Source organism: Mya arenaria, chromosome 9 (assembly GCF_026914265.1).
Source record: "Mya arenaria isolate MELC-2E11 chromosome 9, ASM2691426v1".
NCBI lineage: Eukaryota > Metazoa > Mollusca > Bivalvia > Myida > Myidae > Mya > Mya arenaria.
The window spans coordinates 39,674,718-39,692,375 of NC_069130.1; the positions used below are offsets into that span (position 1 = coordinate 39,674,718).

The 17,658-nt window shown below is 38.5% G+C and overlaps 1 protein-coding gene across 5 annotated transcripts in view; it reads right to left on the reverse strand.

The window, feature by feature from the left end:
- Window positions 1-1,199: 1,199 nt before the first annotated feature.
- LOC128203144 (uncharacterized) overlaps window positions 1,200-17,658 on the reverse strand; it is a 175,012-nt gene continuing 158,553 nt past the window's right edge. For 3 of the 5 annotated variants that reach the window (XM_052904431.1, XM_052904428.1, XM_052904433.1), the window contains 4 exons: window positions 13,618-14,203; window positions 12,937-13,095; window positions 8,119-8,176; window positions 1,200-2,634 (listed from right to left, as the gene is read on the reverse strand). In XM_052904431.1, the coding sequence (XP_052760391.1) occupies window positions 1,253-2,634; window positions 8,119-8,176; window positions 12,937-13,095; window positions 13,618-14,175 (2,157 nt within the window). In that variant the 5' untranslated portion in view covers window positions 14,176-14,203 and the 3' untranslated portion in view covers window positions 1,200-1,252. Of the gene's footprint in view, window positions 2,635-8,118; window positions 8,177-12,936; window positions 13,096-13,617; window positions 14,204-15,845; window positions 16,184-16,886; window positions 17,134-17,658 lie in introns of those variants that run through there. The other 2 variants (XM_052904430.1, XM_052904432.1) reach the window with 2 other exon arrangements.

Genomic DNA, 17,658 nt, shown 5'->3' on the forward strand with positions numbered 1-17,658 from the left:
ATTGCTTTTCAATATGTAGTTTAAAACCTTAATTGCTTATATAGAAGATAACTTTAACAACATTCTCCAATGATGAAAATGACATTCTTATATAAAGCCTAATAAAAAAAAAATAAAAAAAGCCTACCTTCCCTACCTATTTTTGAAAAGGATGTAACCCTAACCAAACAATTTCTTTTTTAGGCCTTAGGATGCAAGTAAATACACAACATAAATCAAATTAATTAAATACACATAGAAAGTGGTTGATAATAATTAGTTCCTGGAAAAGTGACATATATCTATAAATAGAATGACACTTCCCCATTGATTGTTTCACTGTTTTTCATCAAATATGAATTCCCATAATCGATGCTAACATTTAACTTATTGTTCACATTTTGGTGAATCTGAAATGAAGCCTCCACGTCGTCAAACTTGAGAACCTTGAATGACGGCGAACTGTCATATGTTCTCGGATGTCTTTCATCTCACTGGCAGGTTTCACCGTGCAGCCCATGTCGCATGTAATGGTGTGTGGTATGTTCTTCATCGTCTCTATCAGACTCCGCACCGCCTCCGCTGTCATTGTCACAACCAAGTGTAATATCGGTGATGGAGGCTGGAGGGAGGAGGTGGAGCTCACCTAGATCTGTACCCTATGTCAAGGCGTTGTAACTGAGGGAGACTTGGTAGTGTATCCACAAGTAACTGGACATTCTTAACGCTACATAACAACACGTTGTAGTTTACTCCACCTTTGATCGTGTTTAAATAATCTAAATATGTACATTTCAACATTCGATGATACACTTTAAGTACATGTTGTAATATGTGTTGGATCAACCTGCACACGTGTTGTATTGCTCCCCTATATCAGATATTCCAGCCTGTGACACTGGGACAGGTCATACTGCCCATCACGGCCACAGTGTCACTGCTTTGAGGGAGTCGGAGGAGGATGTGATCACCTCCTGCAGCTCTTCCCCATTAATTTGATCATTGCATCCAGATGACTAGTGACTGAATACGTTCCTTGTTTATCATCATCAGCTTTTTTAACACTACGACATCCTCGTACATCAATCCAGAAGTGTGCGAGATAGAGCGGTATGTCACCATAGTTGTTCGCCCTGGCTTCACGGTGTCCGGAGAGAATCAGGTCCTGAAGTAGTTAGCCTCTCTTCTGTGATTGATGGTGGTATGGTGGTATAGATTGATGATGGTCTAGAACTATTGATCCATGAAGACATTTGTACACCGAGCTCGGGCTTCATTCCACATATGAAAATAAATGTCTGAGAAACATCTCCCAAGATATTTTCCTTATTATCTTGTTCGTACTTGTTTGATAGCTGACTGTAGTCGTTTTCATTAAACATAAATGAAGAGCCGCTAAAAACTCTTGAAGTGTTTTATGAAAGAATGAAAAGTGAGATGATCTCTTGATCAATGAGTTGGATTTCTTCTCCGTGAGTAAGCCTGACTTCAATGCAAATTCAACCTGCTCCCTGCTTAACAAAGCGTTGACTGTTTTGTTGCTGAAAACAACAGACGAATCTCTGCACTCTGAATACAAAGTTGTGTATGCTAACTTTGCCAGCGCAAGGTAAACCATGGGATTTTGCACGAAGCATTCGTGTTCCTTTAATACAGATGGCAGTTCAATTTCCGGAATGTTATTCCCGCTTTGCATACAACTAAGTCTACATGATAGCATGTTTATCACGCCAGCATAAATGTCACACTTTGAATCGGTTAACGATTTGCCCTCGAACCACAGGCACACGAGCTGGGTGATACTGATAGGTGCTGACAATAATCCTTCAAGATCCTTCTCTGACACCATTTTCATGAAAGCTTCTGGTGTCCGTTCATCCTCAGAATCCTCATTAAGAATGTTGATGATATTTTCCACGAGTTGCCTTGTGTCTGCAGCTCCTTCTATTTCAAGATATTTGTCGATCTTTGAATCCTGCACTCTAAACTGTGACATTCGCCAGGGACGCGTTGTCGTGAGGAGTGTGGCCTTGTTGGCCGAATTTCGGAAAGGGGTGACTTTTTCCTCAGTTTTGCAGGTACAGTTTACGTTTTCCGGATGGGTCCATTCGTCGAGGCCGTCAGCTATGATTAAACATTTTTCACTTTCAAGCACCGTCTGCAATAGCCGGAAGCCATCATCGGCATCCATCTCGTGGTAGATTTTACGTATAAGTTGATCCTTGATCATTTGTGCTAGATCACACGTTTTACCTGAATCTCGTAGGGTGACATGAAACAAAAATGCAAACTTTTTGAAGAATTCTGGATCGACATAGCTTGTTTTAGTACCGACATTTTCCTCCGCTGGTAAATGCTGGTGAGTCCAATCCAGGACACACATTACGGAGAATGTAGATTTGCCATTGCCCGGTTCTCCAACAAGGAAAACATTTCTGAGCAACTGATCTTCTTTTAAGAAAACATCTGAAAATTTTTCAACATCTTTACCGCTTTCTTCCTTGTCATTTTTGCCGATTTTTCTATGATTTTTCTCCACAATTTTCGGTGCCACGTAGAATTTGTTGAGTTTGGCGTTCTTATCTCCGAGAATGGGAGATATCGGCATGTCGGCCAAAGTGGTTCGGTAATGGTTTGCCAAACGTAGTCGTAATCCTGAAGTAAAATGTAAAGATATATCATTAAAAACATAAAAATAAGAACATATATTGTATACGTTTGCGTTATCACAAAACACTTGGTGGGAAAACAGGAATCAGTTTTGTGACAAGACGCTCGGTACAAAAGATAAAAATAAGCAATATCACAAGACCCTTGATGCAGACGGTAAGTAATATCAACAGACGCTTGTTAAGATGATTAGAAGCAGAATTATCAAAAGACGTCTGTTGCAAAAAATAAGTAGCAGTCTTTAACAAGAGGCCCGGGACCAAAGATAAGAAGCAGCATTATCACAAGATGCTTCTTACAGAAGATAAGTAGCAGCCTTTACCAAGACATTTGGTCCAGAAGATAAGTAACAGCATTATTACAAGACGCTTGGTACATAAAGATAAGAGGCAGAATTATTACAAGACGCTTGTTACAGAAGATAAGAAGCAGCATTATCACAAGACGCTTGTTGCAGATGATAAGAAGTAGCATTATCACAAGACGCTTGTTACAGACAATGAAAAGCGGCATTGTCACAAGACGCTCAGTTCAGCAGATAAGAAGTAGCATCATCACAAGACGCTTAGTACAGAAGATAAGTAGCAGCAATATCACAAGACGCTTGTTGCAGAATATACGTAGCAGCATTATCATAAGACGATTAGAAGCAACATATATATCACAAGTTTCCGGTACGGATAGAAAAGTCCGACCCGGGGGCACGCGCGTAAACTGGTAACGAGGCTTGCCGAGTCACCGGCCACGCAACGTGCCCGAGGGTCGGATTTTCCTATTCGGACCGGAAAAACATGATTGATATTTTTTCTTGCAACCTAAAATTATCAAATTGTGGTAAAATTGATATAGAAAACGCACTTATGTACATTTTACGAACCAGCGCGTGCGACATCGTTTACTGACGTCATAAACCGCAATTATTTTAGTTTAGTTTAAACATATTTATTTTACAACGATTGTGAAACAAGTTATTACAACATTATATTAATCACTCTCGTTGGCACGATATTACGCGAGAGTGTGGTCTTGTGTTTTGGGGGAAACCGGAGAACCCGGAGGAAACCCACTTGTCCGGCTTGGTGACCACAAACCAAACTCACATGCGCCCAAGCCGGGAATCGAACCCGGGTCGCTTAGGTGAGAAGCGAGTGCGCTAACAACTGCGGACAACCAATTATTTTAAATAACTATTGATGTCAAATAGTTACTCTGAAAATCGCGTTTTTTATTTCCAATTTTAATCAAAAGTCTTGCATACTTATATAGGCCTAAAAAAAAATATGTCTGTTTCCTGTAACCCGACCGACCGTAATTTTTTACCGCCGACCGCAATTTCTTTATGCCCCAAAATTCGAAAAGTCAGATTTTTAGCGATCTCTGGCCTATGATGACAACGATAATTTAAATATTTTGGTAGTGTCCGAATCGTTGCATAGTTACAAACATTTCCGGTTTGGCAAGTTGAAACAATGGCAAAAACCTTAATGGCTGTGACATTAAACTGCAGGGCTTTCAATTGACCCGAGCTCCCGGGTTTTGATGCACGGGAATCGTAAATGACCCGAAATCAACGCATCATCCATTTGTAATATGCAACAGTTTTGACACGGGATATTTCGGTGTGAGAGTCGGTATCATCTGAAAGGAGCCTCAATGCATGATCTGAATGTTTGTTTAACCCGCAAGAGCAATTTACACCCGAAGTGACAAGTGATTATCGATCTGGAATCTGATCGGTAACCTTGTCAATTAGCAGCGCTCAAACTCAATGACGTAATATTAACTCCGCCCATTATGCAAATTAACGGATACCTTCCGCTTTTTCGCTAAGTGCAATGGTTTTGAAAAAGAACAATGCTAGGATATATTTTGTTCATTTATTTTAAGTTTTTTTTATTATATCTCCAGTTAATTAAAAAAATTCTTATAAGTTTTTAATGAGTTAACAGAAAAATAAACATTTTTCATACCACATGGTCTAAAAATCACGGAAAACAGGTGCACGCTAACTTCCTGTCAATTTTAATGAAAGTGAAAGGAGAACTACGTAAATCGTTGTCAGTGTTATAGTTTAGTTCTATCACGGACCTGGTTTATAGGTCCGTGGTTCTATAACAAAACTGTTATGGTTTTGCCATTTATGAAAAATACGATGTTGCAATACTGGCAATAGGAACGTTAAATGTTTTTGTTTACTTCCGGAAAAAAAGATAAACCTGAAAGTGAAAGTTAAAGTAAGAAAGATGTCGTTGCAACTAAACAATCGCTGGTGCATATTGGAATTTGACAAGGATGCACTGGATTACATAACGAAGATGCATTAACTAAATAATATTTTCGTCAGAGTCAGAACATATTTTACCAAGTTTTGACTCTGGGAATGTTTTGACCCCCGTAGTCCAGTCAAGTCCAGAAAAGGAAAAAACAACAAGGTATTCTATTGAAAGTTACATTGATTATCGTGCTTGAGATTTTTACAGAATGAAGAGTGGATCTAATACAGCAGATCTTTTTAAAACACTGAAAATTGTTAAAAAAATAAGTTGTGGAAACTATTTAAGGTACTGTACGTGTACTAGTTTTGCTGTTTTACTGTTTAAAAAAGAAAATGGTATTAATTTTTATTAGTCAGTCTAAGCTTTTTTAATACTGATTCTAGTCTATTTAAACATATTCCAGTCCAATCTGTTATTTTACACTGTTCGCTGTCGAGTCAGCAGGTAAGGTTTAAGTGTCCAAGCAGTGAACAGCGTAGACCATGGGTCTACACTGGTCCCAAAGATCTGTACAATTCTGACAGCCTCTAAGAGTTAAATGGTTTAGTCATTGATTCTAGTCATTTATCAATCGAAGTATTGATTTATATAAAATTATGTTTTGTGGAGATTCTTGCCTGTTCTTGTTGTAACAGCATTTTATTTTATAATAGTTGTCATGTACATTTAATTGTAATACAACTTGATATTATTACACAGTCTATCTTAAAATAGTCTGTGCAATAATAGCATGTTTTATTATTAGAAAATGTATGCATTTTGAAAGTTTTGTTTAAAACATTTGCCAAAAATAAATTGTCTAAATGTTCTTTGATTCACTCTTTCACTGGGTTATATTTGCAAAGTCTAAAGATGAACTGCTTCCCTGGTGAACATACTGACAATGCTCAAAATTGCACATAATGTTGCCACCGCTGGGAGTCGAACCCATGGCTTGCCCTTCAACAGGATGCATTCTACAACTCAAATACATGTACCATGGCTAAAAATAACTGATAAACAATGCTGTTTCTTTGTCAAGCTTCACCTATATATAGATGTGAAAAAATCACTTAGTCTTGATTTATTACAATGATGATGTATTTTATGTTTTGATGGCTGTCAAACTAGCAGTTTTAGCTTATAAGTGGCAGAAAGATTGAATCTATATATCACACTGAATTCTTATTAAAATAATTCACCTGAAATAAACTTGAATATTGGATCATTCTGACATTAAAAAAAAAAAAAAAAAAAAAATCCCTAACGACCGACCCATCTTTTTTTCAGCATGTTACAGGAAACAGACATATTTTTTTTAGGCCATATTTGATTGCGCTTTACAGAAATGGTTAAATATACTTTTCATAAACCATACAATAAAAGAAATAAGAAGTGACACGTGGATGCGCGTGACTCATCTAACATAGGGGGTGTAAGACGGGGTTTTCCAGCACTAATGACATAACCGGAAACACACGTCCGGTATGCAAAAATATCATAAGACGCTTGGTACAGGTGATAAGAAGCAGAAATATCACAAGACGCTTGGTAAGAAGAAAGGCAGCAATAGTGTAATGGTTGTATAAGTTAAAAGTTGTATGAGTTCTTATAAGTATCTATCATGTGTTTCCGGTAAGGATAGAAAAATCCGACCCTAGGGCACGCGCGTCAGCCGGTAACGAGGCTTTCCGAGTTACCGGTCACGCAGCGTGCACGAGGGTCGGATTTTTCGATCCGGACCGGAAAAACATGATTGATGTTTTTTCTTGCATACCTAAAATTATGAATTAGTGGGAAAATTGACGTAGAAAACGTACTTTAGTACATTTCAGCAAAAAGCGCGTGCGACGTTGTGTACTGACTTCATAAAGCGCAGTCATTTTAAATCACTATCACGTCAAATAGTTCCTTTAAAAATCGCGCTTTTACGATTATTTCTTTTCAATTTTAATTAAAAGTATTGTATACTTATATTTATGATTCCGCTTTATTGAAATTGCATACAATACTTTTCATAAACATACAATACGTTGTTGCGCGTGACTCATCTTACATGGATGAGATGAGTTTTTCCAGCACCGGTCACATGACCGGAAACACACGTCCGGATAGAAAAAAAACCCCGACTCGATGGCACCTGCGTTGCCAGGTAACGAAGCTTGCCGAATTACCGGCTGCGCAGCGTGTCCGAGAGTCGGATTTTTGGATCTGGAACCGAGGAACCGACACATATGATAGACATTTTTCTAGCATACCTTGAATTACAATATTTTGTGAAAAAATACATTGAAAAGCGCATGTTTGTACATTTTACCAAAAAGGGCGTGTGATGATGTTTACTCACGTCATGACGCGCAGTAAGTTTTATTCACGGCATACATCAATAAGTTTCTGAGTATCACGTCTTTTAAGGGTTACTTTTTGTTTTGAAGGTATATTTTAGTAAAGTTAATATTTATCGCACTCATCTATTGAAATCTCATAATTATAGTTACAAGTGTATAATAAAAGAAATAGAAAGTATTACGTCACAGCGCGTGACTCATCTGGCATGGCAGGAGAGCCAGATGGAATTGTCTTGCATACCGGACGTGTGTTTCCGGTCATGTGACCAGTGGTGGAAAAAACCCGTCTTACACACCCCATGTAAGGGGAGTCAGGCGCAACAACGCGCCACTTCTTATTTCATTTCTTGTATGGAATATGAAAAAGTAAATTATGCCATTTCAACAAAGCGCAATTAAATATATAAGCATTCGCGCGCTTTGGTGAAATTCTACGTCAATTTTTCCACAAATTGATAATTTAAGATATTCAAAAAATAAAAATAATCATGTGTTTCCGGTCCGGATCGAAAATTCCGACCCTCAGGCACGCTGCGTGTCCGATAACTCGGAAAGCCTCGTTACCGGCTTACGCGCGTGCCCTCGGGTCGGATTTTTCTATCCCTACCGGAAACACATGATACTTATATTTCAGCACGGCTGACGTCACCGGAAATGCCTATCCGGTGTGCTAGAAATGCAGAGTTTCAACACTATCTTATCTTTCTTAACGAAAGTTAGTGGGCGGAAACCATTTTTCTTTCTTAGAAACAGTGACCTACACCCTACTACTCATCACAGCCCCAAGCTAGCTCTTTACATAAGCCACCATACACACAGTTTCATCCATATCCATATACGTCAATTTGATCAAAAGCGTCTCCTACCTTCCTTCAATATCTCCCCTTCGTTCTCAGCACTGATCTTGAAATCGTCTGTTTGCAGCTGTCAACAAAACAGATCAAGACATTAAGCATCCAATAATTCAAAGGCTATTTTACAAAATAATATAAACTATAAACTTATATTATAAAGACAAATTTGAACAGAAAACAGTTTTACTACATCAGAAAGTGTATGTACGTTGTCATAAAGGTGACATGTGTAAATAAAACTATTTTTTTATCTCGGGATCTCAACTAAATTACTCGTTCCCACGACTTGCATGTTGTTGCCACGACTTAATAATTTCGAGGCCACCACTTCGTACGTTTAAGACGTGGGAGGGTTCAGACCAGTTGACGATTTGTGTCATGGGTCTGTAATGGGTCGTGACCCATCGGTACGCAACCTTGGTTTGGCCTCGCTTCTAATAAGGTCAAATAGGGACTCCCACCTACACTCAAGTCCGTTGGTCTGATTAGATGCAAGGTCAAATAGGGTCCCCGACCATCACTTAATTCCGGTGATCTACTAGTAATTAGGTACATGGTCAATTAGGGATTCCCACCTATACTAAAGTCATGTGATCTAATTAGATACATGGTCAAATACGGACCCCACCAACACTAAAGTCCGGTGATCTAATCAGGTGCAAGGTCAAATACGGACCCCCACCTACACTAAAGTCCGGTGATCTAATCAGGTGCAAAGTCAATTACGGACCCCACCTACACTAAAGTCCCGTGATCTAATCAGGTGCAAGGTCAAATACGGACCCCACCTACACTAAAGTCCGGTGATCTAATCAGGTGCAAAGTCAATTACGGACCCCACCTACACTAAAGTCCGGTGATCTAATCAGGTGCAAAGTCAATTACGGACCCCCACCTACATTAAAGTCCGGTGATCTAATCAGGTGCAAGGTCAAATACGGACCCGCACCTACACTAAAGTCAGTTGATCTAATTAGGTGCTCAGTCAAATAGGGACCCCCATCTTCACTGAAGTCCCGGTGATCTAATTAGGCGCACGGTCAAATAGGGGCCCTCACGTACACGAAAGTCCGGTGATCTAATTAGGCGCACGGTCAAATAGGGGCCCTCACGTACACGAAAGTCCGCTGATCTAATAAGGTGCAAGGCCATATAGGGACGCCCACTCACACTAAAGTCCGGTGATCTAATTAAGTGCAAGGTAAAATAAGGACCCGCACCTACACTAAAGTCCGGTGATCTAATTAGGTGCAATGTCAAATAGGTACGCCCACTTACAATAAAGTCCGTTGATCTAATTAAGTGCAAGGTAAAATAGGGACCCGCACCTACTTTCAGTGTTTACCTGTCGCAATGTCCTGTGAAGGAAAAAAATGTTTTCGCTTTGTCTGTAGGTGGATCAAATAGGGCCTTGACCTACACTAAAGTTTGTTGATCTAATTAAGTGGAAGGTCAAAAAGGGACCCGCACCTTCACTCAAGTCCGGTGATATCTAATTAGGTGGATCAAATAGGGCCCCGACCTACACTAAAGTCTGTTGATTTAATTTTAAAGTGGAAGGTCAAATAGGGACCCCACCTTCACTAAAGTCCAGTGATCTAATTAAGTGGAAGGTCAAATAGGGACCCCCACCTACAGTAAAGTCCGTTAATATTATTAAGTGCAAGGTCGAATAGGGGCCCCACCTACACTTCAGTCCGTTGATCTGATTAGGTGCACAGTCAAATAGGGAACCCCACCTACACTAAAGTCCGGTGACCTAATTAAGTGGAAGGTCAAATAGGGGCCCCCACCCATACTTAAGTCCGGTGATCTGATTAAGTGAAAGGTCAAATAGGACCCCACCCCCCCGCCTGCAGTAAAGTCCGTTGATATAATTAAGTGCAAGGTCGAATAGAGGCCCCCACCTACACTAAAGTCCGTTGATCTGATTAGGTGCAAGGTCAAGTAGGGTCTGGTGACGAGGTCAAACCATACTATTCTAAATTGTATTCAATATACGCATACCTGATCCGCACAAAAGGTAGTCCACTCGATATAATTCCCAATCGCTCTTCTTACACAAGAGTACACAGATATCTTTGCACGAGTTTATCGAATCTGATATAAAACAAGAGCTGTCACAGAGACAGCGCGCTCGACTATTCCGCCGCTTTTCAGTGTAAGGATTGAAAAGTTTTGGCGAAACATGCATGGATCACTGTTAGATTAGATTTCAATGCAATACATGATGTGCGGAGATATTAACATAAATGTGGTTACATGCAAAATTTTAACCAGAATTTTTAAGTATAATAATAAAGGGCCATTAATTGCAAAACACAGTTATCTAACTTGATTATTCAATTAGGTTGGGTGGTTGAATACCATTGTATAAAGTCTCAATGCAATACATTAAGTAGTTGCTGAAATAGTATCCTATGTGTGCTAACAAGACCTTAACCAGAATTTCTAAGAAGCATAATAAAGGGGCAAATATTATATAATATGAAAGACAGAGTTATCTTACTTGATTAAATAAGAAGGTTAAATGGTTGGGAGCCTGTGTGTAAAGTTTAAATGCAATACATGATGTATTCGCTGAAGCATTGACTTAAAAGTGGTTACATGCAAAACCTTAACCAGAATTTCTATGTTGAATAAAAAGGGGCCATTATTTGAATTTAATGCAAACTAGAGTTATCTTACTTGGTTATTTAAGTAGATTGGATGGTTGAGTACCATTTTATAAAGTCTCAATGCAATTCATCCAGTAGTTGCTGAGATATTAACCTATGTGTGCTTACATGCAAAACCTTAACCAGTATTTCTGAGTCGAATAATTAAGGGCAGTTATTTGCATTAAATGCAAACTAGAGTTATCTAATTTCGTAAATTAAGTAGGTTGGATAATTGAGTACCATTGTATCAAGTCTCAATGCAATACTTCAAGCAGTTGCTGAGATATTAACCTATGTGTGCTTGCACGCAAAACCTTAACCAGAATTTCTAAGTCAAATAATACAGGCCTATTATTTGCATTAAATGCAAACTAGAGTTATCTAACTTCATAAATTAAGTAGGTTGGATGGTTGAGTACCATTGTATCAAGTCTCAATGCAATACCTCAAGTAGTTGCTGAGATATTAACCTATGTGTGCTTGCACACAAAACCTTAACCAGAATTTCTAAGTCAAATAATAAAGGCCTATTATTTGCATTAAATGCAAACTAGAGTTATCTAACATGGTTAATTGAGTAGGTTGGATGGTTGAGTACCATTGTATCAAGTCTCAATGCAATACCTCTAGTAGTTGCTGAGATATTAACCAACGTGTGCTTGCACGCAAAACTTTAACCAGAATTTCTAAGTCAAATAATAAAGGCCTATTATTGGCATTAAATGCAAAGTAGAGTTATCAAACTTGGTTAATTAAGTAGGTTGGATGAGTACCATTGTATAAAGTCTCAATGCAATACCTGAAGTAGTTGCTGAGATATTAACCTATGTGTGCTTGTACGCAAAACCTTAACCAAGGGGTGACGCCGACGCTTGGGTGAGTAGTATAGCTCTCCTTATTCTTCGAATAGTCGAGCTAACAAGGACACTTGCAATCATACCTTTTTTCAGCTGTTTCACGGTCTCGCACCCTCGAGTCGGTATACTAGTTTTGTTATGTCCTCTAGGATATAAGTTCATACCTGTTGAAGCACTTCTACAGTTCTTTGAGCTTAGGGTATGCTAGTTTAATTGTGTCCCATAACATAATAAGTCAATTCCGGGTGCACATATGCACAGAAGTTGGCAGTCAAGTCGTCTGCGAAGTTTCACCATGCATAATAAAATTATTTTTAATAATCATGCCTGAACTACACAAAAAATAGTACACACGTTATAATTTAAAAGGACTCTTCCAGCAAGTTAATACGTATTTCTACACGCGTCGACCGAATTTAATACAAAAAACTAAACGTTAACTCATACCCTTTCTCATACCTGTTCTGTGGCGTGTTGTGAATTACATCGGTATGCTAGTTCAGCTGTGTCTTCTATCATGTAAAGTCACACCTGTTTAATCTGTTCCACGGAGTGTGGTGCCTTGCATCGGTATGCTGGTTCAGTTGTGTCATCTATCATGTAAAGTCACATCTGTTTAATCTGTTCCACGGAGTGTGGTGCCTTGCATCGGTATGCTAGTTCAGCTGTGTCATCTATCGCGTACAGTCAAACCTGTTTAATCTGTTCCACGGCATATCTTGCCTAGGGCCGGTATGCTAGTTAAGTTGTGTCATCTATCTTGTAAAGGCAAAGCCATACCTGTTTTATTTGTTCTACGGAGTGTGGTGCTATTGGTCGGTATGCTAGTTCAGTTGTGTCATCTATCATGTAAAGTCTTACCTGTTTAAACTATTCCACGGAGTGTGGTGCTATGGGCCGGTATGCTAGTTCAGTTGTGGTTTTTATCATGTAAAAGCATACCTATTTAATCTGTTTCATGGGATATTGTGCCTTGAGTAGGAATACTAGTTCAGTTGTGTCATCTATCATTGAAAGTCATACCTTTTTATCCTGTTCCACGGCGTGTCGTACCTAGGGCCGGTATGCTAGTTCAGTTGTGTCATCTTTATTGTAAAGTCATACCTGTTTAATCTGTTTCGCGGCGTATTGTGCCTTGGGTCGGTATGCTAATTCAATTGTGGCCTCTATCATGGAAAGCCATACCTGCCTAATCTGTTTCGCGGCTTGTTGTGCCTTGGGCCAGTACACTACTTCAATTTTGTCATCTCTCTTGTAATGTCATACCAGTTACCTGTATAATCTGTTTAGTCCGCTATCATGTAAATTAGTACCTTCTTAAGCTGTTCCACAGCGTCTTGTGCCTCGGGTCGGTTAGCTAGTTCAGTCTTATCCTCCAGCAGGGTGCGGAGCTTGAGCAGGAAGTCCACTAGTTCCGTGTCTTTGACCCTCTGGTCATGGGAGTGGCGTACGCATCGACCAATGTCCCGAACCTTCAATGTAATGTTTGAAATAAGTATTGACTAACATAGCTTGCTGTTGTGGTGAACATGGCCCAAATGGAAATGCATTCAATATGAAGAAACTAGTAAATGCACGTTAAAACTCCTTGGTTAATGTCATAAGTCGCAAATGTACAAAATTATCAATTAGATAGTGTATTTGTAATGGTTGTCATGGTTTTAAATGAGAATACAAGGGAACTTTAAATGAATACTAAAATAATCTGCATTAAGAACGAACATCCTTTAAAGCGGCACTCTCACAAATTGGCCGTTATGACCAGTGACATAATGATAATAAAGTGATATGTTTAATGTATAAGAAAAATGAAATTTTCGACAGATCTTAAGTGATCTATCTTATATGGCTGAATTAAATGTATTAATGCGCGAAATCAGCTGAATTTGAAATAAAAATATAATAAACGTCAAAACTGTCAATCTGTGAGAGTGCAGCTTTAACATGTCCACGGAATCGTATAATATGATTAAAGTGCGATTAATATTGTTTACCTCTGTTAATAAATTTTGCTTAGTCGCAACGTTAAACGACAGTTTGTTCTGGAAATCCTCGCAATTCATCATGACGCTGATCACTCCGTTAAAGTCACTGTCTTTGATGGAGGACACGGTCTTGTAGCCATCAGGGGGCAGGAAACACTTGCCTATCTCCCAGGGAATGGTGCTCCATTTGTCGGCGTTCGTATTCTTCCATGATGGTCCCGAAAACCTGTGATGTTTGACTATTTCATCACGGACGCCTTCACAAATCCCATTTGGACAAGGAGCATACAGTTTTTGAGGACAGTTATGAAATCTACAGTTTCTAGTACTGGTGCATATCCCACGAGTTGGGCACTTCAACACGTTTTCTGTGAAACAATGTGCACATGCTGCCCTGGATGGAAGACCCTTGGATGTTCTAACAGTGCTATAGATGTCCTGGTGAACGCATGTCAGAACGTCCTCCAGAAAATCTTGTAATCCGTCCTTGGTGATTTTGAGGGCGAGGTTGGCCTTTATCCAGTTCTGGGCGTCGTTCTCCTTTAAAAATTCTCGATAAGAGGCCATTGTTTTGCCATTAGATCTTATTCAATACCTGGTAAAAGAAACAAGTCACTGAGTATTACTTACATTACAAAAGTCCCCTTCGGATTCTTAAACAAATTGAAATTACTAGCATTAAAATAAGAGCTGCACTCTCACAAATAAGTTACTGTTTGCCAACTTATTTATTATTGTCTTGGAATGAGCCATGTTTTTGCATAAATATCTGCAAACTAGTGGTATTAGACTGCTGACCGCAGATCAGATCGCAGATTTTCATATTTCCATCGAAAATTTATCTTTTATGGCTAAAAGAGTTACTAACGGTTTAAGAAAAACACATTTTTTTAAACTAAACTATGAAAATCTGCGATCTGATTTTTGTCAGCAGTCGTATATCACTGGTTTCCATTCATTTTGATATAAATTGGGTCGTTCCAAGACAAAAAAATTTTAAAGTTGTCAAAACATTCAATCTGTGAGAGTGCATCTTTAAGAAAATGTTGAAATAGCCACCACATTTTTCACGCATAATTTTTTTTTTTTTTATTGGCCTGCATAATATCCCTATTGCCCTCTATCCGCATATTATATTACATGGACCAAGTTTTAATACTTCATTATACAGGGCAAAGATCCAGTTAAGGGATTGGTGTATTCACTGCTATACCAGCCAAATGTATCATAGGTGCTATACACAGCAGCTTTTATGATTTTGGGATAACATTTTTGCTGTTATTATAGGACCCTTTTAAAGTGTAGTAAACTGATTCTTTATGTTGCTATGGCAACCAATAAAATAAAATGATGTGCATGATATCGGACAGACATCCCCTACGGTGGAATCGGTAGGGGGTTAAAATTATTACATATTATACAGCATAAAAGTATTTCAGTAATAACCATTGTAACGGTTCACGGATATTATATTTTTTACCAAAATAATCAATTTAATGCGATGCAGTCGCATTTATAACTCTTTATTTTGGTAATACATACTGACATAACCCTTAAAGCTGCACTCTCACAGATTTACCAATTTTACATTTTTTTTTGTCTTGGAAATAGCATTTTTTGCGTGAATATCTGCAAACCAATGATACAAGATTGCTGACAAAAAATTGGATCGTAGATTTTTATATTTCCACTAAAAAAACTTATGTTTTATGGTTTAAACCATTACTTATGGTTTAAGAAAAATGCATAAAAAATCATTTTTTGAACTTAAATATAAAAATCTAAGATCTATTTTTTTGTCAGCATTCTGTGAGAGTGCAGCTTTAAATCAGCTTAGTATTCGAGATAATATTTTGTCTACTGGTTCAGCCCCTAAAACAGCTGACTGCTAATTTACTTAAGTGAATGTACTGCAGATTTTAAAAATACTGTCATCCCATTGGGCAAAAATATAATTTCGACCTCCAATCGCAGGTTTGATTAGTATATACAAATTTATTTTAGCTCGATTGTGACGAAAGTTAAGCTTATAAAATCGCTCCAGGGTCCGTTTCCTGGGCAGAAACCAGTACTGTGTCCATTTTGAGAGGCCATGAGAAAGTACCCCTGGTGGGGATTGAACCCCTTGGGTGAGAGGCGGGGCACCTAAACCACTAGACCATTCTCACCCTGATGGGGATCAAACCCAAAACCTTTTGGGTGAGAGGCAGACACCTATACCACTAGACAACTCTCACCCCTCTCGTGATAAATCCAATCTATGGACTCCATAGCATCATCACTCTGGTGAACGAGAATGATTGAATTGATGCTGATCCGTGGTCTAGTGGTACCGCACTTGACTATCAATCTATGGGTAGGAGGTTCGACTCCCATGCAGGCCTACAGCCTATAATATATAGTAGTATCAGGTATCAGCAAATAAGGTAAATGAAATTATAAAACTATGCTTCATTCACTTTTTTTTCAGTACATGTGTAGATGCATTGTTATAGTACAGTATTATTCATTGTATTTATAGTTATCCTTCTTAACCCCGATTTATATGTTTGTTGTATAACATTTACGTAAAGTTTTATTCTATAAGACTGTATGTTTCTTTGTATATGTTCTGATTATCAAGTGTCATGTTTCTTCATATCGGAGGAAATAAAGAATCCCTCTTTACTTATCTACATGACATGTTAGAATAATTAATGTGATTGTGGTAAAAATAAGGTACAGTACAGCCTTTTAGCTCACAGAGTCACTGTTAATATCTAAATAATCCAGGGCTTTCTCTGGCCATTTTGGGAAAAAGACCCTGGACATTTTGGGAAATTTTGCGTCGTGAAAATGCCGAAATTGGGAAATTTTACAGTTAATAGAAAAAGCTGTGTAGTCTCTAGAATTAGAAAAAGATTTAATATTAGTTTATTTTCCTTTTAAAGGACCCAAAATGGCTGAAATATCAATCCTTGGGTTGTAAATATCTATTGCAATAAATCATGACAGATAATATTTCATACTGATCTCTGAATGTGATGAAAATCAATGATTTCCGAGATATATTATCAGAAAAACTTTACATGACATGAATTATTAGGATGTTGCAAATGAACCAATACAGATAAAAAGACTTTAAAAAAAAATATATTTTTTTTATTGGTATTTTTTTCTGAAGATTGGAAAAAATACCTTATATTTTGCTTTGGGAATAGGTCTGATAGTCGGACCCGTGGGTACTATACAAAAAGCTCTGTAATCATACACCAAATTGATGATTATGTGTTACTTACCGGTAGTAATACTATGATTCACAGCCTATAAATAAGTATGCGCTGGGATACCAAGATGATTTTTCACAAAGCTTATCAAGTTATGCACCAGTCAATTGTAACCACGGCCCCCCCAAGTCCGGGAAATAGCGAGGACTTTGACTTTCCGTCCAGCCAACCCCGGCTAAATTCCCCGCTCTGCATGGACGAACATATGGTAAATTCTCCGCCAAATGCCCCCGCACATCAGGGACCCTAGGAAAGGCCAATTCCCCGCTATATTTAAAGCGATGACAAAACCACCGCATTCACCTGGCACTGCGGGGCCACCTGAAAGGACAAAAACACAGCCCATTTCCCTGGTATACCTCCGGACCTGGGGGGCCGTGGTTACAATTGACTGGTCAGTGTTTGACACTAATAGAGAAGGAGTCCACTGGACTCCTTAATTCCAAAATCAAGGAGTCCGGCATAAAATTAAGGAGTCCAGGATAATTACAACATTTATTCAAATTTATTGACTCAATGCTCCAGCTAGCCCTAAATAACAGATTGGGACACCCGCTGCCCTTTTCAAGTACCCAGCTGCCATTTTACTACACCCTGCTGTGCCCTTTTGTTTGCCAGTCAATGTCCAGGAATGAGTTATAAATGTACATACTTTTGACACTAACTTAAAGTTAACAGCTGAGGTAACAAACTGTAAGTATTGAAAGAAGTAACATCACATAAAAAGTTGAGTACTGGCCCTTGCAAGTGTCCCATAAAGGCTAATTTAATTCACATCAAAAGT